Source organism: Aethalodelphis obliquidens, unplaced genomic scaffold, assembly GCF_003676395.1.
Source record: "Aethalodelphis obliquidens isolate GAN/ISIS:26980383/991018 unplaced genomic scaffold, ASM367639v1 scaffold58, whole genome shotgun sequence".
Lineage (NCBI taxonomy): Eukaryota > Metazoa > Chordata > Mammalia > Artiodactyla > Delphinidae > Aethalodelphis > Aethalodelphis obliquidens.
Genome location: NW_020838002.1, coordinates 9,633,541 through 9,657,115, shown reverse-complemented (window position 1 = coordinate 9,657,115; position 23,575 = coordinate 9,633,541). Strand labels below are relative to the sequence as shown.

The 23,575-nt window shown below is 39.3% G+C and overlaps 1 protein-coding gene across 6 annotated transcripts in view; it reads left to right on the top strand.

The window, feature by feature from the left end:
* BCAS3 (BCAS3 microtubule associated cell migration factor) overlaps positions 1–23,575 on the top strand; it is a 574,202-nt gene that overhangs the window by 345,816 nt on the left and 204,811 nt on the right. Inside the window, exon 23 of one of the 6 annotated variants that reach the window (XM_027087297.1) lies at positions 18,479–22,015. The exons of the other annotated variants lie outside the window; for them this stretch is intronic. Within the exon in view, the coding sequence (XP_026943098.1) occupies positions 18,479–18,492 (14 nt within the window). The 3' untranslated portion in view covers positions 18,493–22,015. Of the gene's footprint in view, positions 1–18,478; positions 22,016–23,575 lie in introns of those variants that run through there. 6 annotated transcript variants of the gene reach the window in all.

Genomic DNA, 23,575 nt, shown 5'->3' with positions numbered 1-23,575 from the left:
CACAAAAAAAAAAAAAAAAAAAAAAAAAAGATACAATCCTTAGTGTGAGAGGAGCCTTTCAAGTTACCATTATGGCCTTCTACTTCTGCCTTAAGGCAAAACAAAAACAAAGAAACAAATAAGAACAACAAATTATGAGCTTAATGTTTCTTAGATAGAAGGGAGAGTTTGTACTTATCCCATTCTGATGAACATATGAGATTAAAGATCAACGTTAAATATTAAAGAGCACTCATTGAGAGAAGCCTTGGGGTAAAACCTTTCACACTTAGGTTGTTTCTATCGAGGTTTGGTCCCTCTGAACTCTTCCCCAACTATAAAGGCAAGGTCAAGGGCTGAGTCTAGGCTAAATGATGTCAAGTGCAAGGGCTGTAAGGCAAGGCCAAAAATTGCTGCAGCTCATCTGGCAACAGATGAAGACTTAGGCTGTTAGAGTAATTGCCAAGTTTGTAGGATCACTTCAGGAGCATGCTTCAGGGTCGTGGAATGCCGTGTAAATTTAAACCGTTTGGCATTTTCTTCCCCAGTTACCATGGAAGTAGACTCTTTCAGTAATTTCCAAGACTGAACAAAATTCCCCCTCAAGTACTGATGGACTTTTTCTGGTCTTCAATATTGGCGTACTATTCTTTATTTTTCCTGGCTTCAAACAGGCATATTAAGATTTCATGGATATCTGAATCTTTCTTTGAGTATCTGGGAACACATCAGAGAAACCAGATAGAAAACAGAGAAAAGGAAATAGATTATTTCCTTAGCCTTTTAAGCAAATGAATTGGAAGGATGCTTTCTGTGATGTTCATTGGCCCACAACTGCTTGGAATCTCCAGAAACACCATCTTTTGTTCCTTATTGTGTAATCTTTAACAAGGCATTCCACAGATATATTTAGCACAGTTTTTACATATGTGTTCCCAGGACCCATGGAGCAGAGTTGGAGAAATTGAAGCATTGGAAGACTTACTAAAATAATTTGAAGTTGAGGTATATACTAACGAAGGAATTGTACAAAGAAAGGGAGAGGTAGCGTTTGCTGGATTTGGAAAATAAATATTTTAAATAGTTTGCCTTAGTCTGGTGTGGCCTGTCAGTATAGTTAGGTAGGAGTCAAGTTCAGAACAAATACAGGAGCAATTTACACACATTTCTTCAAAAGATGGACAGAGGAAATATAATTTCATGGTAGGAAAATTAAGATCAATAATAATAGTGAACATTTATTGATTTAAAAAAATATGTTAGTCACTGTCTTCAGTACTTTGTGAGCATCATCTCATTTAATCCACATTTTTATAAATTAGGAAATTGAGGTTTTGGCTGAATTAACTCAGCTGGTGGAGCCAGGACTCAAAATCAGGCATGTTCAACTACAGAGCCCTTGCTCTTTATACCAAGATATATCATCTCCCTGTGTGACTTCGGTCAGTCAATCCATTTATATAATATGAGAGCTGGACCGTGCAATTTCTAGGTTCTTTCGATTCTTGAATTCTTTGAAAAGTATTTTAAAGTCGTGAGAACTCTGTCGTGGTGAAACATTTAGAGAGAAGTTGAAGTAGTGATTGTAATACATTTCGTGTTTAATGATACCTAACCTCGATGGAGCATATACTCTATACCAGACACTATGTAATTAAATTACAAACAGATCAATTAATCCTCAAAACAATCCTTTTGACGTATGTTTATTGTCCCTAAGAAAGATCATAATTATTCATAAAGAGTCAGCCACATCAAAGATGTAAAAGACAGTTGTTTAGATTTGAAATGGCTTTAGTTATAATAGTACACCATTGTGGCTATTATAAATCATACAAAATTGGAATCAGGAAGAAACAAGTTTTTTAAAGAAATGTTTCTCTAGATCAGTATTCTTGTACTTTTCTCTTACACAGTTTATTTTTTAATAAAACATTTTTAAATTGAGTAAAAGTGACATACTGTCTTCACAATTTGAATCCATGTTATCAGACCTCTCTCTTGAAAACAGTTCCAAATTAAAAGTAAGAGGTTTCCAGTAGCTTGAAGTTTCTAGAATTTGAATTGGGATAATATCAGGACTAAGATAGTGAGGACACCTTACCTATGTGTCAAGCGGTCTGTGTCATACTTCTCATATTGATACTATGAGGTATTTGGTCTTCTCTTCATTATAACAGATGATTATAAATATGGAGTTGTTTCTTAATAGCTGGTACTTTTTGTCACTTAGCCCTAATTTGCTTAATTCAAGGACATACTCTGTCAGTACTGGGGATTTAGTTTAAAGATGACTTTGCTGCAGTAATCAGATTACATTAGTGTCAAGTGCCCACTAATTATGAAGAAATTTATATCTGCATTAGGTAAATGTCATTTCACCACAGTAGCCTAAAATGAGCTTTCCTTTCCTTTAGTTAGCATACCACCTCATTGTAAGTATTACAGGCAAACTAGTGACAAAATTTAGGCCGAAGTCCATTTGTTCTTTAGCAGGAATGGCTAGAAGATGGTCCGTCCCTCCAGAGATCTCAAGAAAAATGCCCCGCTTCATTTTTTATCTGATCAGCTGACTTGTCACCTTGAAGTCCTGTGTATTCACTATAGCAGGGCCTGGCAAACTACTGTCACCATCTGCTTATGTACAGCTACAGCCCACAGGTACAGAATGGTTTTCACAGTTTTATACGGTAGAAAAAAATCAAAAGGACAAGAATATTTTATTAACCCTGAAAATTACATGCAATTCAAATTTTAGTGCCCATAAGTAAAGTTTTAATGGAACATAGCCACATTCATTATGCACTTACGGATTGTCGATGGCTGCTTTCTCCTCACTATGATCCCAGACTTGAGTAGTTGTAACAGAGACCATATGGCCTAAAGATATTCCTGTCTGGTTCATTACAGAAAATGTTTGTTGACCACTGATTATAAGATCAAGTCCAAGTTCTTTCCTGGCATGACATACAAAACCACGATGATCGGGCTCCTGTGTAATCTTCTATTTTCTTGTTCTCTCCTGAGCTGTAACCATTCTGAACTCCTGGAACTTCTTAGACTCCAACATGCTTTCTGCATATCAGTATTTTTCCACGTTAGTCCCTCTGCATGAAATCACTCCTTTCCATCCTGAGTACCCCTGGCAAATTCCTGTTTGTCTTCCAATATTTTTTGGCTTAAGCATCCTCTTCTCTCTGCAACCCTAGCATCCTGTGCTGTCTCCACCTTGCACTCTTTCACCAGACAGTAAGCTTTGGGCAGACAGATATTGTCTCCTGTTCATCTTTGTATGCCAAGAACAAGTTTCTTAACCTAAGCACTACTGGCATTTTGGACTGGATAATTCTTTGTTGTGGGGCTGTCCTGTGCATTGTAGGATGTTTAGCAGTATCCCCGGCCTCTATCCACTAAATACTAATAGCTTCCACCCATCATGAAAATCAAAAATGTCTCCAAACGTTGCCAAATGTGTCCTGGTGGGCAAAATTGTCCCATTTGAGAGCCACTGGCTCTAGAACCTTACAGAGTCAGTAGCCCATACTGGGTACTGGGTAATGTTGAATTATGTGTTAAAAGACTTGATTCAGGGGCTTCTCTGTGTGGGTCAGTGGTTAAGAAACCGCCTGCCAATGCAGGGGACACGGGTTCGAGCCGTGGTCCGGGAAGATCCCATGTGCCGCGGAGCAAATAAGCCCATGCGCCACAACTACTGAGCCTGCACTCTAGAGCCCACGAAGCACAACTACTGAGCCTGCATGCCACAACTACTGAAGCCCGCATGCCTAGAGCCTGTGCTCCACAACAAGAGAAGCCACCACAATAAGAAGCCCGCGCACTGCAACGAACAGGAGTCCCCGCTCACCTCAACTAGAGAAAGCCCACGCGCAGCAACAAAGACCCAACACAGCCAAAAGTTTTCAATTTTTAAAAAAGGCTTGATTCACATTGAATTAATTGTACACTTCAAAAGGATGATTTGTATGATGTGTCAGATATTGCTCAATAAAGCTGTTTTTTTTTAAAATAGATCTTTATTGGAGTATAATTGCTCCACAATACCGTGTTACTTTCTGTTGCACAACAAAACGAATTGCCCATATGCATACACATGTCCCCATATCCCCTCCCTCTTGAGTCTGCCTCCCAACCTCCCTATCCCACCCCTCTAGGTCATCGCAAAGCACCGAGCCGATCTCCCTGTGCTATGCGGCTGCTTCCCACCAGCCAACTATTTTACATCCAGTAGTGTATATATGTCGATGCTACTCTCACTTCGCCCCAGCTTCGCCCTCCCACCCCATGTCATCAAGTCCATTCTCCACATCTACCTCTTTATTACTGCCCTGCAACTAGGTTCATCAGTACCATTTCTTTTTCTGGAATAAAAATTTTTATTAGTATAGTTGCTGTGCAATATTATATAAGTTACAGGTATACAATATAGTGATTCACAATTTTTAAAGGTTATGCTCCATTTATAGTTTTTATAAAATATTGGCTATATTGACATATATACACTAATAGGTATAAAATGGATAACTAATAAGAACCTGCTGTATAAAAAAATAAATAAAATTCTAAAATTCAAAACAAATAAGCTATAAGGATATATTGTCCAACAGAATATAACCTACATATATATACGTATATATTTTTAGATTCCATATGAACACATTAGCATACGGTATTTGTTTTTCTCTTTCTGACCTAGTTCACTCCATATGACAGACTCTAGGTCCATCCACCTCACTACAAATAACTCAATTTTGTTTTTTATGGCTGAGTAATATTCCATTGTATATATGTGCCACATTTTCTTTATCCATTCATCTGTTGATGGACATTTAGGTTGGTTCCATGTCCTGGCTATGGTAAATAGTGCTGCAGTGAACATTGCGGTGCATGTCTCTTTTTGAATTATGGTTTTCTCAGGGTATATGCCCAGTAGTGGGATTACTGGGTCATATGATAGTTCTTTTTTTTTTTAATATAATTTTTAATTAATTTTTGGCTGTGTTCGGTCTTCGTTGCCACGCACCAGCTTCCTCTGGTTGTGGTCAGCGGAGGCTGCTCTTTGTTATGGAGCACGGGCTCTAGGCGTGCGGGCTTCAGTAGTTGTGGCACATGGGCTTCAGTATTTGTGGCATTCAGGCTCAGTAGTTGTGGCTCACGGGCTCTAGAGCACAGGCTCAGTAGTTGTGGCACATGGGCTTAGTTGCTCTGTGGCATGTGAGATTTTCCCGGACCAGGGCTCAAACCTGTGTCCCCTGCATTGGCAGGTGGATTCTTAACCACTGCGCCACCAGGGAGCTCCCCATATGGTAGTTCTATTTTTAGTTTTTTAAGGAACCTCCATACTGTTTTCAATACTGGTTGTATCAACTTACATTCCCAACAACAGTGTAGGAGGGTTGCCTTTTCACCACACCCTTTCCAGCATTTTTTGTTTCTAGGTTTTTTGATAATGGCTATTCTGGCCAGCGTGAAGTGACACCTCATTGTAGTTTTTTTTTTTTTTTGGGTACACAGACCTCTCACTGTTGTGACCTCTCCCGTTGCAGAGAACAGGCACTGGACGTGCAGGCTCAGCAGCCATGGCTCACGGGCCCAGCCGCTCCGCGGCATGTGGGATCTTCCCAGACCAGGGCACGAACCCGTGTCCCCTGCATCGGCCGGTGGACTCTCAAACACGGCGCCACCAGGGAAGCCCCTCATGTAGTTTTGATTTGCATTTCTCTAATAATTAGTGATGATGAGCATCTTTTCATGTGCCTCTTGGCCATCTGTATGTCTTCCCTGGTGAAATGTCTATTTAGATCTTCCGCCCATTTTTTAGCTGGATTGTTTGTTTTTTTGATATTGAGCCCCATGAACTGTTTGTATATTCTGTAGATTAATCCTTTGTCTATTGTTTCACTTGCAAATATTTTCTGCCATTCTGAGAGTTGTCTTTTTGTCCTGTTTATGGTTTCCTTTGCTGTGCAAAAGCTTTTAAGTTTAATTAAGTCCCATTTGTTTATTTTTGTTTTTATTTCTGTTACTCTAGGAAGTGGGTCAAAGAAGATCTTGCTGTGGTTTATGTCAAAGAGTGTTTTTCCTATGTTTTCCTCTAAAAGTTTTATAGTGTCTGGTCTTACATTTAAGTCTTTAATCCATTTGGAGTTTATTTTTGTGTATGGTGTTAAGTAGTGTTCTAATTTCATTCTTTTACATGTAGCTGTCCAGTTTTCCCCACACCACTTACTGAAGAGGCTGTCTTTTCTCCATTGTATGTTCTTGCCTCCTTTGTCATAAATTAGGTGCCCATATGTGCGTGGGTTTATCTCTGGGCATTCTATCCTGTACCATTGGTCTATATTTATGTTTTTGTGCCTGTACCATACTGTCTTGATTACTGTAGCTTTGTGGTATAGTTTGAAGTTGGGGAGCCTGATTCCTCCAACTCCATTTTTCTTTCTCAAGATTGCTTTGGCTATTCGGGGTCTTTTGTGTTTCCATACAAATAGTAAGATTTTTTCTTCTAATTCTGTGAAGAATGCCGTTGGTAGTTTGATAGGGATTGCATTGAATCTGTAGATTGCTTTGGGCAGTATAGTCATTTTCACAATATTGATTCTTCCAATCCAAGAACATGGTATATTTCTCCATCTGTTTATGTCATCTTTAATTTCTATCATCAGTGTTTTATAGTTTTCTGAATACAAGTCTTTTGCCTCCTTAGGCAGGTTTATTCCTAGGTATTTTATTCTTTTTGTTGCAGGGGTAAATGGGAGTGTTTCCTTAATTTCTCTTTCTGATTTTTCATTGTTGGTGTATGGGAATGCCAGAGATTTGTGTGCATTAATGTTGTATCCTGCAACCTTACCAAATTCACTGATTAGTTCTAGTAGTTATCTGGTGGCATATTTAGGATTTTCTATGTATAATATCATGTCATTGGCAAATAGTGACAGTTTTACTTCTTCTTTTCCAATTTGTATTCCTTTTATTTCTTTTTCTTCTCTGATTGCCGTGGCTAGGACTTCCAAAACTATGGTGAATAAGAGTGGCGAGAATGGACATCCTTGTCTTGTTCCTGATCCTAGTAGAAATGCTTTCAGTTTTTCACCATTGAGTATGATGCTTGCTGTGGGTTTGTCATATATGGCCTTTATTATGTTGAGGTAGGTTCCCTCTATGCCCATTTTGTGGAGAGTTTTTATCATAAATCGGTGTTGAATTTTGTCAAAAGCTTTTTCTGCATCTACTGAGATGATCATATGGTTTTTATTTCTTAATTTGTTAATGTGGTGTATCATATTGATTGATTTGCATATATTGAAGAATCCTTGCATCCCTGGGATAAATCCCACTTGATCGTGGTGTGTGATTCTTTTAATGTGCTGTTGGATTCTGTTTGCTTGTTTTTTGTTCAGGATTTTTGCATCTATGTTCATCAGTGATATTGGTTTATAATTTTCTTTTTTGTGATATCTTTTTCTGGTTTTGTTATCAGGGTGATGGTGGCTTTGTGGAATGAATTTGGGAGTGTTTCTCCCTCTGCCATTGTTTGGAAGAGTTTGAGAAGGATCCGTGTTAGCTCATCTCTAAATGTTTGATAGAACTCGCCTGTGAAGCCATCCGGTCCTGGACTTTTGTCTGTTGGAAGATTTTTACTTCCCGTTTCAATTTCATTACTTGTGATAGGTGTGTTTATATTTTCTAATTCTTCCTGGTTCAGTCTTGGAAAATTGTACCTTTCCAAGAATTTGTCCATTTCTTCGTGGTTGTCCATTTTATTGGCATATAGTTGTTTGTAGTAGTCTCTTATAATCCTTTGTATTTCTGCAGTGTTGGTTGTGATTTCTCCTTTTTCATTTCTAATTTTATTGATTTGCATCCTCTCCCTCTTTTCTTGAGGAGTCTGGCTAAGTGTTTATCAATTTTGTTTATCTTCTCAAAGAGCCAGCTTTTAGTTTTATTGACCTTTGCTATTATTTTCTTTGTTTCTATTTCATTTATTTCTGCTCTGATCTTTATGATTTCCTTCCTTCCACTGACTTTGGGTTTTCTTTGTTCTTCTTTCTCTAGTTGTTTTAAGTGTAGGGTTAGATTGTTTACTTGAGATTTTTCTCGTTTCTTGAGATGCGATTGAATTGCTATAAACTTCCCTCTTAGAACTGCTTTTGCTGCATCCCATAGGTTTTGGGTCATCATGTTTTTGTTGTCATTTGTTTCTGTGTATTTTTTATTTCTTCTTTGAGTTCTTCAGTGATCTCTTGGTTATTTAGTAGCGTACTGTTTAGCCTCCATATGTGTGTTTGTTTTTTTTTTTTACAGATTTTTTCCTGTAATTGATTTCCAATCTCATAGCGTTGTGGTCAGAAAGGATGCTTGATACGATTTCAGTTTTCTTAAATTTTCTGAGGCTTGATTTGTGACCCAAGATGTGATCTATCCAGGAGAATGTTCCATGTGCACTTGAGAGGAAAGTGTATTCTGCCACTTTTGGGTGGAATGTTCTATAAATACCAATTAGATCTATCTGGTCTATTGTGTCATTTAAAGCTTGTGTTTCCTTATTTATTTTCTGTTTGGATGATCTGTCCGTTGGTGTAAGTGGTGTGTTAAAGTCCCCTAATATTATTGGGTTACTGTTGATTTCTCCTTTCATGGTTGTTAGCATTTGCCTTATGTGTTAAGGTGCTCCTGTGGTGGGTGCATAAACACTTATAATTGTTATATCTTATTCTTGGATTGATCCTTTGGTCATTATGTAGTGTCCCTCCTTATCTCTTGTAACAGTCTTTATTTTAAAGTCTGTTTTACCTGATACAAGTATTGCTGCTTCAGCTTTCTTTTGATTTCCATTTGCATGGAATATCTTTTTTCATCCCTTCACTTTCAGTCTGTACATGTCCCTAGTTCTGAAGTGGGTCTCTTGTAGACAGCATATATATATATGCTGTCTTGTTTTTGTGTCCATTCAGCGAGTCTGTGTCTTTTGGTTGGGGCATTTAATCCATTTACATTCAAGGTTGTTATTGATATCTATGTTCCTATGACCATTTTCTTAATTGTTTTGGGGTTTTTTTGTGTGTGTCTTTTTCTTCTGTTGTGTTTTCTGCTTAGAGAAGTTTCTTTAGCATGTGTTGTAAAGCTGGTTTGGTGGTTCTGAATTCTCTTAACTTTTGTTTGTCCGAAAAGCTTTTGACTTCTCCCTCGAATTTGAATATGATCCTTGCTGGGTAGAGTAATCTTGGTTGTAGGTTTTTCTCTTTCATCATTTTAAGTACATCCTGCCACTCTCTTCTGGGCTGCAGTGTTTCCACTGAAAAATCAGCTGATAACCTTATGGGGATTCCTTGTATGTTATTTTTTGTTTTTCCCTTGCTGCTTTTAATAATTTTTCTTTGAGTTTAATTTTTGTTAGTTTGATTAACATGTGTCTTGGTGTGTTTTTCCTAGGGTTTATCCTGTATGGGACTCTCTGTGCTTCCTGGACTTGGGTGACTATTTCCTTTCCCATGTTAGGGAAGTTTTCCACTTCAAAAGGGTGATTTGTTTGATGAGTCAGATATTGCTCAATAAAGCTGTTTTTAAATAAAAAGATTTGGTTTACTAATAGCTGTTACCAGTGGCACTGTTATTGTGTACTGTGAATGAGTGTTTTGTGTTTTTTTTGTCTTGTAGAATAGTTGCTGGTGCAACTCCTTGTGTCACATACTGTGCTAGTTGATGCCAAACATACATTATCTTCTTAATACTGAACAAGCCTGGGAAGTTGACCTGAGTTTTGCTTCTTTCTTTTTTGGCAAATTCAGATGTAGAGAGATTCAGTAACTTGCTCAAAAGTCATGTAACTAGTGAGCATGTATGAAGGGATACAGGACTTAGCTCCTATCTGGTTTCAAAACCTTTGTTTGTATCATTTGACCATGTTGCTTCCGCAAGCCAGTTATTAGCCAGAGGAAGCCTATCTTCTTGGTTAGGCGAAAATGCACGTACCTACCAAGGACAATATGTGTATATAGCAGATGTGAGGATTTTTTAAATAAGGGGAACACTATTTTTGTCCAAAATGCTTAGCACTGAGTTTCTCATTGCTGGAACAGCCCATATGCTCTATGGACCATGGTGGAGTTTTTGTTTTGTTGTAGTTGTAGTTGTTTTGGTTGGTTTGTTTTCTTTGAGTCTGCCAAGGGATCACGTTTTTTTTTTCATGTTTTTAGATCCTGAGGTGGTGGGGACTCTAGTCTGAAACATCATAACGATTTGATTCTCAGCCTAGAAATAAAAGAACAAACTTGATAGGTGGCATTATCAGTTCTATCTTTCCCTTCGTCTTGAAGCCATGGCACTAAAGCAAATATGACCCGTAAGACCGGTCAACCTTAGAATGGCACTGTGCAATAGAACTTTCAGTGATGATGGAAAAGTGCTAGATCTTTGCTGTCCAATATGAGAGCCACGTGTAGCCTTTGAACACTGGAGGGGTGATGAATGTAACTAAGGAACTATATTTCAAATTTAATTATGATTCATTGAAATTTAAATAGCCATTTGTGTCTACTGACAATCAGATTGGACAGCACAGCTTTAGAAGTCTTCACTTTGATAAAACCACAAATCTAAGCTTAACCCCAGAAAATATCTTAGGGTTCAGAGGCCCCAGTTTCAGATTGAGTAAAGGGAGCCCTGTCTTAGATTGAATAAATGACCAGTGTTGAATACATATGGAGAGTGTAGGAATATCTACTTTCACAGTACAATTGAATAAGTTATTGTTATACTACAGCTATGTGACTTGTAGAAGGACAAACTTACTCTGTAGGGGATATACTTCAACAATTATAAACATTTTCTAGTAAGCAATTTTGCATTTTTCTGTTGACTTGATTATTATAGTGATAAAATAAATTATCCATCCAGGGGCAATGTTGAGACATTGAGAAATAAAATGGAGAATGTAGTGTATTTGATTGTTTTAGGTGTTTAAGAATTGTTGTTGGAGTAAGAGTCTTGCTTTGTTGAAATGCTAGGAATTCTTACCATAACATTTGATTTTTGGCTCTTGGTCCAAATGACAGCTATATTTAGGAATTCAGCAGAAAACTAACAAAATTTTTCTTCTCTGGGGATATTGCTTTCAGAAGATGTAGTGTTTTGGGGGACTCCCCTGGTGGCACAGTGGTTAAGAATCCACCTGCCAATGCAGGGGACACAGGTTCGAGCCCTGATCTAGGAAGATCCCACATGCCACGGAGCAACTAAGCCCGTGTGCCAGAACTACTGAGCCCACGTGCCACAACTACTGAAGCCCGCACACCTAGAGCCCGTACTCTGCAACGGGAGAAGCCACCACAATGAGAAGCCTGTGCACCGCAACAAAGAGTAGCCCCTGCTCACCACAACTAGAGAAAGCCCACGCGCAGCAACAGACCCAATGCAGTAAAAATTAAAAAAAAAAAGAAAAGAAGATGTAGTGTTTTGGAATACTTTTCATATTCATAATATTTTAATTATGATGATGAGTATAAAAATATTAAGTTGTAAAATTTTCATCAGCAACACATTCATAAAAAGGAGAGAAACACTTTATTTCAAATGCCACCCTAAATTAGCTGTTATCTTTGACAAGTTATATTTAAACTCATTTTTTGCCTTTGCTTGTGTGTTCATTACATCTATTAGATCTAGGAAAAAAGCAACTCAATTATAAGGAGACAGAGATGAGTTTTATTTTTGGATTTTCAAGAGTTATTGTTTTCTTTTTGACTTTTTATTTTATATTGGAGTATAGCTGATTAGCAATGTTGTGTTAGTTTCAGGTGTACAGCAAAGTGATTCAGTTATACATATACTTGTATCTATTCTTTTTCAAATTCTTTTCCCATTTAGATTGTTACTATTGTTAATATTGAGCAGAGTGCCCTGTGCTATACAGTAAGTCCTGATGGTTATCTATGTTATTTTTTTTATTTGTATTACTATTTCTTTTTTGATGTGGACCATTTTTTAAGTCTTTATTTGTTACAATATTGCTTCTGTTTTGTTTTGGGTTTTTGGCCACGAGGCATGTGGGATCTTAGCTCCCCAACCAGGGATCAAACCTGCACCCCCTGCATTGGAAGGTGAAGTCTTAACCACTGGACTGCCAGGGAAGTCCCATAGTTGTCTATTTTAAACATAGCACTGTGTATATGTCAATCCCAAGTGCCATTTTAGAAATATAACTGGGAGGTGGGGACAGAAAGGGGTCCGTGGTGTTGGAAGGACTGGGGCCTGCACGTGTGCTTTGGCATATGTGTGTTTGTAGTACTAACTCTTAGATTTCCCCGGAGGGTAGTTATATTTTATTTTATTTTATTTATTTATTTATTTTTGGCTGCGTTGGGTCTTCGTTGCTGTGCATTGGCTCTCTCTCGTTGCGGCGAGTGGGGGCTACTCTTCGTTGCAGTGCACGGGCTTCTCGTTGCGGTGGCTTCTCGTGTTGCGGAGCACAGGCTCTAGGCATGAGGGCTTCAGTAGTTGTGGTGTGCAGGCTCAGTAGTTGTGGCACACAGGCTCGGTAGTTGTGGCACACAGGCTCAGTAGTTGTGGCACACGGGCTTAATTGCTCCGCAGCATGTGGGATCTTCCCAGACTCAAACCCATGTCCCCTGCATTGGCAGGTGGATTCTTAACCACTGAGCCACCAGGGAAGTCCCGTGGTTACATTTTAAAAGTAATAGTATGTGTATTTCGTGCTACATTTAAAATGGATAACCAACAAGAGTTCCAGTTAATTTTTTATTTATGTTTATTTTGCCCTAGCATTTACCTTGTATTAATTGCTAGTGGTTGAAATTCTGAAGTCTAGGTGCATTCTTCACTTGATCTTAGCCAAAAGGCCAAGAAACGTAAGGTGCATTCTCAAAGATTATACATTATTCTCCTTAGAGTTACAGATGACCTAATCCAAAAATTTGGAAGACTTTAAAAGAAAAAAAAGCATAAAGATATTTTTTTCCCTTCCCCATTTCCCGACTTGCTCCTTTTAAGGATGTGTGATGAAATTAAAGATGTCTGTGATCTGGCTGAAAGAGGTTCACAAACACTGTTTCCATATTTGTGGTTTTGGTATTTCCTCCTACACATGTGTCTTCCTTCTTCAGTTTCTTACTCACTCTGTCAGGAGAGAATTGGCTGCTCTTTCTGTGTACTGTGCGTATATCAGATGGGCTCAGTGGGGGCTTTGTAGCAGAAACCATAAAGTCCAGGAGTTGGTGAGCCAGTTAAGAAATTTCCCTCAAAGAATTCCTTGTGTGGACTGCTTATCAGAAAAGATGTAAATGTTATTACTGATGGTTTCCTAGATATCAAATATGCAGCACAGTTCAGTGTGATTAAAAGTCACTGTGCTCCATGCTCTAAGGGGTACAAAAAATGAAAAGGGTATGCTCCCTGACCCTTAGAAACTTGGAATTCAGGGGATAAAAATCAAACTCTAGTGACCATAGTACAAGACCAATCAAGTCCTCTCAGAGTACAAATAAGGGAAAGATGAGTTCTAACTGGGGCGATGAGAGACAGTTGTGTGGAAAAAAAAAAAAAAAAAAAGCCATTTGAGCTAAATTTTGAGAAATAGGTAGAATTTTGATAGGTAAAGATTCAAGAAATGGACTCCTATTGGCAAGAAGCAAAGGCACCAAGTCAGACACATAATAATTTGAGGACAACCTGGAGTCTGCTTTGAATATATAGGAGGGGATATGTGCGGGGAAGTTTGGGAGCTTCAGCTGTCTAGGGAGGTTATGACCAGACAGTGAAAGGAAAGTGCTGGTAGAAGAGTTGGAATAGAGGACAAGGAATGAAAAGTGTTTGAGGTGATGAGTGATCTGTTTAGGAAGACTGTCCTAGCAGCAGGATTGAATAGGTGTGGTAAAGGCTAAAGAAAAGTAACCTTGTTAAGTGGTTATCACAGTCAGCCATTTACCTGGTAATCACACCAAGAGAGGCTTGATTTGTAAAGCCACATAACGCATATATGTGGAATCTAGAAAAATGGTGCAGATGAACTGGTTTGCAAGGCAGAAATAGAGACACAGATGTAGAGAACAAATGTATGGACACCAAGGAGGGAAAGTGGGGCAGTGGGGGGTGGTAGTGGTGGTGGTGGGATGAATTGGGAGATAGGGATTGACATATATACACTAATATGTATAAAATAGGTAACTAGGACTTCCCTGGTGGCACAGTGGTTAAGAATCCACCTGCCAATGCAGGGGACACGGGTTCGAGCCCTGGTCCGGGAAGATCCCGCATGCCTCAGAGCAACTAAGCCCGTGCACCACAACTACTGAGCCTGCGCTCTAGAGCCCGCGAGACACAACTACTGAGCCCACGTGCCACAACTACTGAAGCCCGCACGCATAGAGCCTGTGCTCCGCAACAGGAGAAGCCACTGCAATGAGAAGCCCGAGCACCACAACGAAGAGTAGCCCCCGCTCGCCACAACTAGAGAAAGCCCGCACCCAGCAACAAAGACCCCACACAGCCAAAAGTAAATAAATAAAATTTTTAAAAATAGATAAATAATAAGAACCTGCTGTATAAAAATAAATAAAATTCGGAAAAAAAGGTTGCTAATCTTTCCTCTCCATCCCCGCCCCTCGACCCCAAGAAACAGTGCTCTGGCATTTGGCCATCTTAGGATAACTTTTGTACAACTTTGGAATGCAAAATAGAGAGAGAGAGAGAGAAAGAAAAGAATACTCATTATAAAGTCAGCAAAAAGCTTCTAGTTTGTGATTTTTTAATTAATAAGTAGGTAGACTGTTCTTACATAAAATGTGGATGTCCGTTCTTTTCCTTATTAAATGACTGTATGACATTGGGCACATTACAGATTGTAATGTAGTTATTTGGTAGTGCATGATTTAAGATACATTTTGTCCCAATCTGCAAGTGTCCTGGCAAATGTTAAGTGAACGAAAAGCATGCCTCCCCATGCCCTTTGTTCATCTGAGTGATTTTTTTCAAAAGTATAATACTGAAACGGTGCAGGCTGAAGCCAAGTGAGAGACCATTGCCGCCACTGCTACTTTCCATTATCAGTACTGTCACTTCTTGGCTTTGCTGTGGCTCACCTGTACAGATGCACTGGGCCGGTTCATTTAGATCAGGCAGCAAGCATTCATCCTCTATCCTGAGTCCTTACCCCGATATATTAATACTAATATAATTAATTATATAATTATATGTAATATAATGTAATATATTAATATTACATTCTTTTTTTTTTTTTTTTTTTTTGCGGTACGCGGGCCTCTCACTGTTGTGGCCTCTCCCGTTGCGGAGCACAGGCTCCGGACGCGCAGGCTCAGTGGCCATGGCTCACGGGCCCAGCCGCTCCGCGGCATGTGGGATCTTCCCGGACCGGGGCACGAACCCATGTCCCCTGCATCAGCAGGCGGACTCTCAACCACTGCGCCACCAGGGAAGCCCTAATATTACATTCTTCAACCAAGGCTCCTTACATTTGTGTATGTGACATTCGATTTTTTAAGGATCGACAGTTATAAACAGGTTGAAGCACCTTTGTTTTAGATTATGAGCTTATTGAAAGTTCCCATTAAACAATTATACTGAAATACTTAAGTTCTTAAAAGAAGTTTGTTGAGGGTTATGATTTACAAAAATGGAATATTTTTACCCCCATTTCTTCCTTCACTTCCTCCTTTCCACCTTATACATACCTCCTCTCTTTATTGGTATTTATCACATGTAAGATGCTCTTACTTAATTCTTAAAAGTAAGCTACCATTTATTATTTATTATTCTTGGCTAAGCACTCTACACGTATTATTTCATTTAATCTTCTCAACAATTCTATGAGGGAATTATTATTCCAGTTTTAGAGATGAGGAGACAGGGAACTTGCCCAAGGATACAAAGTTAGTAATTGGCAGAGCCAAATTTACAACCAGGTCTGTATGACTGAAGCTGATGTCTTCACCACTGTACTTCCTTGACCACTGTAGAGTGTCTTCCTTGGTGCCAGACGATGTGACCCCAGTTTTGGTAATGGAGGAACACTGGTCCAAAATGTCTGTTTGCATAGAGGAGTCATAGACTTTTAAGAATGGAAGGGTATATGGAGGTCATCAGCCCTCATGTCAAACAAAAGTCCTGTGTATCTGAGACATGCTAGGTTTATCTAGATTCATGTAGGGAAATCCCTGGCGGTCCAGTGGTTAGGACTCCGTGCTTCCATTGAAGGGGTCAGGGGTTCAATCCCTGGTCAGGGGACTAAGATCCCGCATGCCACATGGCAAAAACAAAAAACAAACTAGATTCAGGTAGTGCCCTGGGTAGTTAGTACTAGTAACAACGACCTATGGGGAAGGGGAGAAGTTTATCATCAGAAAAAAATGATTTTTGGGTGGACGTGAAGGCCGAAAGAGGCCGTCACTGTGGAATAGTGTACTTGAAGGGTCTCTGCTTTTTCATGTACTGTGTCTGATTTGATGACATCTGGAATTTGCCTCAAAATAATACAGGAGGAGAGAGGTGGATGTGGATGGGGCAGGATTGGCCATGGCTTGATGGTTGTTGGGTGGTGTGAAGGATGCTTGGGTTTTATTATATTTTTCTGTCTATTTTGGTGTATGTTCAAAATCCTTCATAATAAAATGTTTTAGAAATTTAATTTGAAAGCCCTGTTTTCATGATTTTGTAGTGGTTAGATTATGTATATGTTTTCTTATCCAAAAGTCTCTTGGATGTTTTAGTCAAGAGAAGCATTTTTTCCTCGCGTTTATTCCCTCTTAGAATCTCCTTCCTCTCTTTTTTCTGAATATTTGTTAAAGAAAGGACTCAACTTTTCCAGTGCTGAAGCTAACTGTCAGCTGCCTATATGGCTGCAGTGTTGGGATAATTCATCTAATTTCTCTTATGAGTAACTTCTCTTTGACATTATTTTTGAACTCAAAGACTTGCTTGCATTGTTCTTGTTAGTAAAAAAAAAATCGCTAGGATGTACTTAGTAATTGGAGTCAGCTGCACTTAAGACTGTTCAGCCAGACTGTTATTTTAGCCTTCACTAGTAAGGTTTTTAACACCAGTTTGACCTTACTTTGAAACATTCTCAAAATACCATACTTTAATATCGATTTATATACTTTCCTACTAAGGCAGGGCAGGGTCCCTGGGGAAAAAAATAATGAAACTCTTACTTCCCACAAATACAAGAATCAAGGTAGATTTTTCTGGTTTTGTTTTTTAAAGAAAAATAGGGAAAGACTTTGGGTAAAGGTTTCCTTTGGTTAGGGCATGATGTTTGCAAAAATGCATTCTGAGTATACAAGCGACAGAAATATAGGATACCTACAGATTAGGTGGGCTGATTCCCGTGGTGTGTGAAGATGGGAGACCAAATGCTCAATTTGTAGCCCCAAGCAGATGCTCAAAGAATTTGTTTCTGAATGCTAAATATTATACTAAATTTCCCAGACTTCACGCCAGTTATACTTTAGGCAAGTAAAGTACCAATTTTATAAAATTTGCTGAAAATAACTTCTACGTTTCTGTTCATTCCAGAGGAGGACAGTGTTCTGATTCCTTCCTTCTCTTTGCTTTTTGCCATGGTCCCTCTTTTCTTGACCCGGGATAAACTCCCATCTGGTAGCATGTCAGAGGCAGAATAAATTTAGGAGTGTAGATATTCTTTTTTAACGTAGATGGAGAGGGTTATAGTATTCTCAGGACTTCAATGCTTTCTCTGAGGACACAACTATCAGCAGATCCATATAAGGTAGCCGGACTGCTTCCCATCTCCTCCGAGCCTTCTGCGCTCATGTCTAGATACCGTGATAGATCCAGTGCCTGTGAAGACCTGGAACATTTCAGACAATAACTCAGACTTGTTTTCTTATGCTATATATAGGAATTGAGCAAGTGTTTTATAATGAAATATCCCTCCAGGCACTCTGCATCTCCTGGTGATGCAAAACCCTCAGACACCCAGTAAACAGTCCTTTTTAAGTTTAAAATTCTTTCTTTTGGCTGCTTTATTTCTGTTACCTTTCTGAAATATTTGGCCCAATAGTTTTCATAAAATAATAAAATCTGTGAGAGATTAAAATTTTCTGATGATTGATCCTCAGTAGCTAAAAAATCGATTCTGTAACAATACAGCATTTCTCTGCATGGTCTTGAGCTTCCGTTCTTGGACTTTTACATTTGCTTTTATTAACGCTTTATTTTCTTGACTTCAAGTCAACAATTGGAATGGTTTTTGAGTGGCGGAGGAAGCTAAAGGTTAAAGATAATTTCTTAGTAAGTTGATTTACATCAAAGAATTACATCATCTAGATTAATGGAAATAATGATACTGGTGAGATTTCCAGACCAGGATCATTCCAGCATTTGGAGTACGTTCTCGGTGGCTCTAAACTTGTTTGGCTTACCCCCTAAGGTTTAAAACAGAAAAAATATAAAAGTGTTTAAATTTTTCTTTCTCTTTCCTTATCAGAAATATTCATTTAGACCATAACAACTGTTAGAACAAGATAACAACTCCAGGCCAGCTGTCAAATGTTTACCATTATCAAAACTCTCCCTGGAGGGAGATGCAACTTTGGCTCGCCTCACCGGCAGTAATTTAATTTTTCCTTCATTCTGACTCGGAAATGGCAGCATTTTTCAAAGCTTCCTCCCACTGATGGCTGAAATTTTCCTTGTGAAATGATTTCCACCAGTCTTGAATCTTTCTTGTTTCTGCCGTCTTCACCTTTGCTGATGGTTCTGCAACTCATCACCAGCTATGCAAACTGACAGTTCACATCCTGGGGCAGCAGCGGGGTCTGGCCTGCAGAAAGGAGCAGCCTGACCAAATTTACGCTCACAAGATCTCTTAATTCACAAAAGCATTTGCTCTAGTTCCTGTTCTCTGCTGCAGGGGCTTCGGAGAGGGAGTGGGGGTGGGGGCAGGACCGTTGGGAGAATGTTCTGAAGAAAAGAGAGGCTCTCTTCACACTCTACTGAGTACACAGACTTTGGAGATGAAAAACAGACGGAGAGAGGCATTTCCAACCATCTTGCTGATCTGCGCGGGAGTTCATTGAACTGTACAGCATAGCACCAGAGCCTCGTGTCATTTAATGTTCCTTCTTAAAATCGTTCTTAAATGCTCAGCAAAAATATCCTTCCCCCTTTGACTCAAGTTGACAAAGAATATAAAAATTAAAAAGGAAGAAAAGGCGAACTATCGCCGTGAGAATGACCAGAAATCACTTGGCTCTCTGGAGAGTTCTGCTGAATAGGAAAGTCCTCTTAACAAAAGTGGACAGAGGAAGTTTTAGGTTTGATCTGAACTTCATGTTCATGACAGATTTCATTTTTTTTCTTCCTTGACAAATTTCAACCCAGGCCACTTGTTTGCAGAAACTGCCAAACCTTCCCTGGCTGCTGCTAAGATGCTCCTGAAATTTGAGGTTGCCTTTTGTCTTCTTCTTGGTAGAGACATATTTTTGTCTTTTTCCCTGCAGCCCCTCAGCTCTTCTACAGAGGACTCATCCCTCTCTGCACAGTCTACCCCAGACAGACAGCTGGTGCGTTACTGTTTGTAGCACAGGATCACTTATGTACTTGTGAACCAGTTTGGGTCGGTCTGAAAATTGCTTTTGAACACAGATTGTTTATAATGACTGACCTCATAGGCCTATTTCTACCCACTCCCTCCCCAGCTGTCTGAGACAACCTAATCAAAATGGTAGGTTGTTTGCCTGGCTTTGAGTATGGGACTGTAATTAAAGTAAAAATGAGAGAATCCTGCCGCTAGAGAGGCAGATTTGAATTCTAGGCTTCGCTCTTCCACTATGTTCTTCAATTTTTTTCCTTGTAATCCTCGTGATCCCAGTGAAAGGGTGATAACACCATCAAGTCCCTGATTTGGATCCCGCTAATTCCAAATGTATGCTGATGCGGAATTGAACTATCTGGAAGTAAATTTTGTTATACAAATTGGTATCTTAAATATTAGTTTACTGAAGAAACGAAAACTTTTCAAACACTTCTGCTGATACAGTTAGCTGTGTACAGCATTCCTAATTACAGGTGTTTCTTTTATCGGCGTAGATCTAACAGACTTCTACCTCTCAGCAAGTATTCTTCTGAAGTAGCACTCACCTGTTTCCTTGTTTGAGACTAGTGGTTTCCTGAGTTGCCTGAATTAGAGGTATTTTTATGTTCTCAACAATGCTTTGGGAATACACACTTGAGCTTACAAGTTGGTTAGGGATGCAAATACCAATACAAAATCGTATGTGCTAAATTCCAGAAGAAGCTTGATAAAAAGTAAGTGCTATAGGAGCTTTAGATCGTAGAGATATTTGGAAGGTCTGAAGACAGCACATATACATATATATGCTGTTTTCAAAAAACTTTCCAAATATATATATAAAAACAAAATACATGGACGTTTTAAAAAATTATTTCCAGCACTTGATGTATTCTGTGCCACGTAAAATGTTTAGCTGATACCTGTGAAACCTCTCTCCATTTTGGAGTCAACGGATTTTATTTGGTGTAGTAGTTCTTTTATTGAGTACTTACTATGTACCAAACACTGTGCGCCAAACACAGTTCCAAACTCTGTTTTAAGCTATCCATGGAGGGTTCAAAAACTCAGATGCTCCGATGGCCAGGTTTAAGCCGGGGAACTGTAGATAGCAAATTACCTGCATTTAAGGTTCTGTCGCTACTCCGTTCCATGTTGCTGTTGCCAGACCTTCCATTTAGTCAAGAGAGACAGGAAATTCACATTTTTATGGATATTTCCTGATTTTTAAACCAGTACAGGCCAAATAAAAGTTTGTGACTTTTGCATTATATACTCAACCCCGTTGTATCCTCACGACATCCCTACAAGATAGGGATAGTTATTTGTATCTGGCCACTTTCAGTATAGCCAATAAGTAGCAAAAGTAGAGCTTTACCCCCAGGCCTATCTCCAAAAACTGTGGTGTTACTGGGCTCTCTCCTTTCTCCCCTAGATTTGTGGGGATGGAGCTGGGGATAGTTTTGGCAGAAAAGTGCTGTTTGGTTAAAGCCAGGCCCTTAACAAAATTATCACATCTTGTATTACTGTACCGTAGAGTGTCATCTTCCAGAGAACAGTTATGTATGGCTTGAGGGGAGTTAATTATAACAAGAAGGTATTGGTGACTATAAATATCAAACAAAAGCTCTGTTGCCTTTGCTGCAGATTTATTATTTCAACCTCATTGTACTTCTAGAAGAGCTACACAAATACTCTCAACCGTTCGTAGAGTTCTTCATTTCACAGAGTGGCAAAAGTGTTAGTGGCAATTTTACAAGGCCTGACCTTGACAGAGACAGAGGAGAAATCTGTAGTTCTCAGGATCTACTAAATATTCAATCACTTTTGTTAAAATTCTAATATGAACTTTGTGGCCTGAAGGAGTTAACACACCTCCACAAACCTGCCTTCAGCTGGTAAGATCAGGCCCGTGATTATTATTATATACAGCTGTAAAAAGCTGGTTACATAGCATAAATTGCATTGAAACACTTAGGCCACAAGATTACTCAAGAAGAATTGTATTGCTTGTTCAGTCATATATTTTGATCTTTATTGCTAGTAGTTTATTCTCCTGAGAGTTGGGGATTAGCCTTGCTTTTAATGTAAAAAGTGTATCTATGAGGGTAAAAATATAAAATGAAAATAGATTTTTAATGGCAACTTTGGTTCTTAGCATTAATTTTACATGCCTTTTTCATTCTGAACTTATAAACAGTTTGGAGAAACATATGAGAGATTTGTGAACAGGGGCAAGAGAGGGTCAAATGTATCAAATCCTTGGATTCCAGCAAATGTAGGATTTGTGGACAAGCAGAGAAGCACACATGTGTTGGGAATGTAAATTAAAATAAAACCTCACTTTGTGGAGACTTTGAGAAGCGAGCACACCACTTTATGGCACATGTCTGAGGCGTTCATCTCCTTAATTAACCAAATATTAAAATAAACATTCATTTTATCAGTCTGCATTTTTTCCTCTCTGGATGAAAGTGTTTCAGGAAAAATCATAAAAGAATCTATGGTAGCTCGGAGAGGTTAAACTCAACAGTTGTTTTCTTTGAAGTCCCTGGCCATGAGGTTAATTGCCAAAACTGCTTGTGGAAAAGGTGGTAACAATTTAACAAGACTGTACAACTGCAGAGACTTAGATGAATATCAGGTGTTTGCAGAAGTTTTTTTCCTCACAGGAAAGGGGGTGGGGAGGAGAGGAACAGAATGAGAAACAGGGGAAGAGGGAGGCCTGAATAAAGTCCCAGCTAAACAGCCAATAATTCTTTGTTTGCTTAGCCAATCATCCTGTAATTGGCCGGGAGGCTAATAGGAGTCTATTGATTGGTCAGGAGGAGTGCTTACTGTGGCTATTTTTACTGTATGCTTCCAGACAGAAGGCTGCAATTACTGGAGCTCTCATTCCCACTTTTTAGGGCCGTGGTCGCTCTGATTTATGAAACCCGATCAAGTTGCTCTTGGCAGTTTATGTTTTAAGTGTTGCCTTCTGGGTCTTTGCTGCTTATGGGTCAGTGTGCTATTTCTCATCATTTATCGTGGTCATTTGAATAGGTAAGCTTATTTATGACTTATTGAAGGAGGAATACATTAAAAATAATCACCACCACCCGCGTGGACTGAAAAGTGGGAACCATTGGACAAGCTGTGTGATAGAGCCCTACCTGCTCTAGAAATAGAAATTCTGCTCCCGGCATAGAGTTCCCCATTGATCACGAGATAAAATAATGCAGTCCTCTCTTTTATCTGCCTTCCACAGACAGGTTTCTCAACTCTCCCCGTTCCTTTGCCTTCCTTGATTACACTTGGATTTGCTCTTGGAGACCTTTTAATAATTGGATTTGGTGGCTGCTGTTTTAGAGTTCAGGAAACTGAGGCCATGTTTAAAAATGACTTGCACCATCCAGACTGCTTCTGGAGCTTGTGGCATGGCTCTTCTGTCTTAACCCATCCTGACCTGGTCCTGACCTGGTCCTGACCCGAGCATTACTAATAAGGTACTTAACCTCATCATTTCATTTCTCACTTGCTAAACTTGACTATAAATCCTTCCGTTACTCAAGATCTTGGTTTTCCACCCTCGCTCAAACCTTCTTTTGTAGTTCAGAGTTTCCTGGGAGCCCGGTTGAAGGGGCATAAATCTCTACTGATGATAAGGCCCTGAGCCACAGATTTCTGGGGAGCCACAGATTTCTGGGGAGCCACATCTAGACGACCAGATTTCACCTGCACTGCCAGCTTGTCACTTCAGGCCGTGATGACCACAGCTACTGCTGCTGCTACTGCTGCTGCTACTACTGCCTCCTGTTTCTCCTGCTTCTTTAATTTTGCTACTGCTATTAAAAAAAATACAAAACACGTTAAGGACTTCTGCAGATCCTCTCGTTGCTTCTGAAGATCTCCATCATTCAGCATCCACGTTTTGAATGACTGCCCCATTTCGGGGGCTCTTGCAAGTACTGTGGATACAGTGGCGATGACAGTAGACCACAGCTTTCCGAGCTGATCATGCTACCCCGA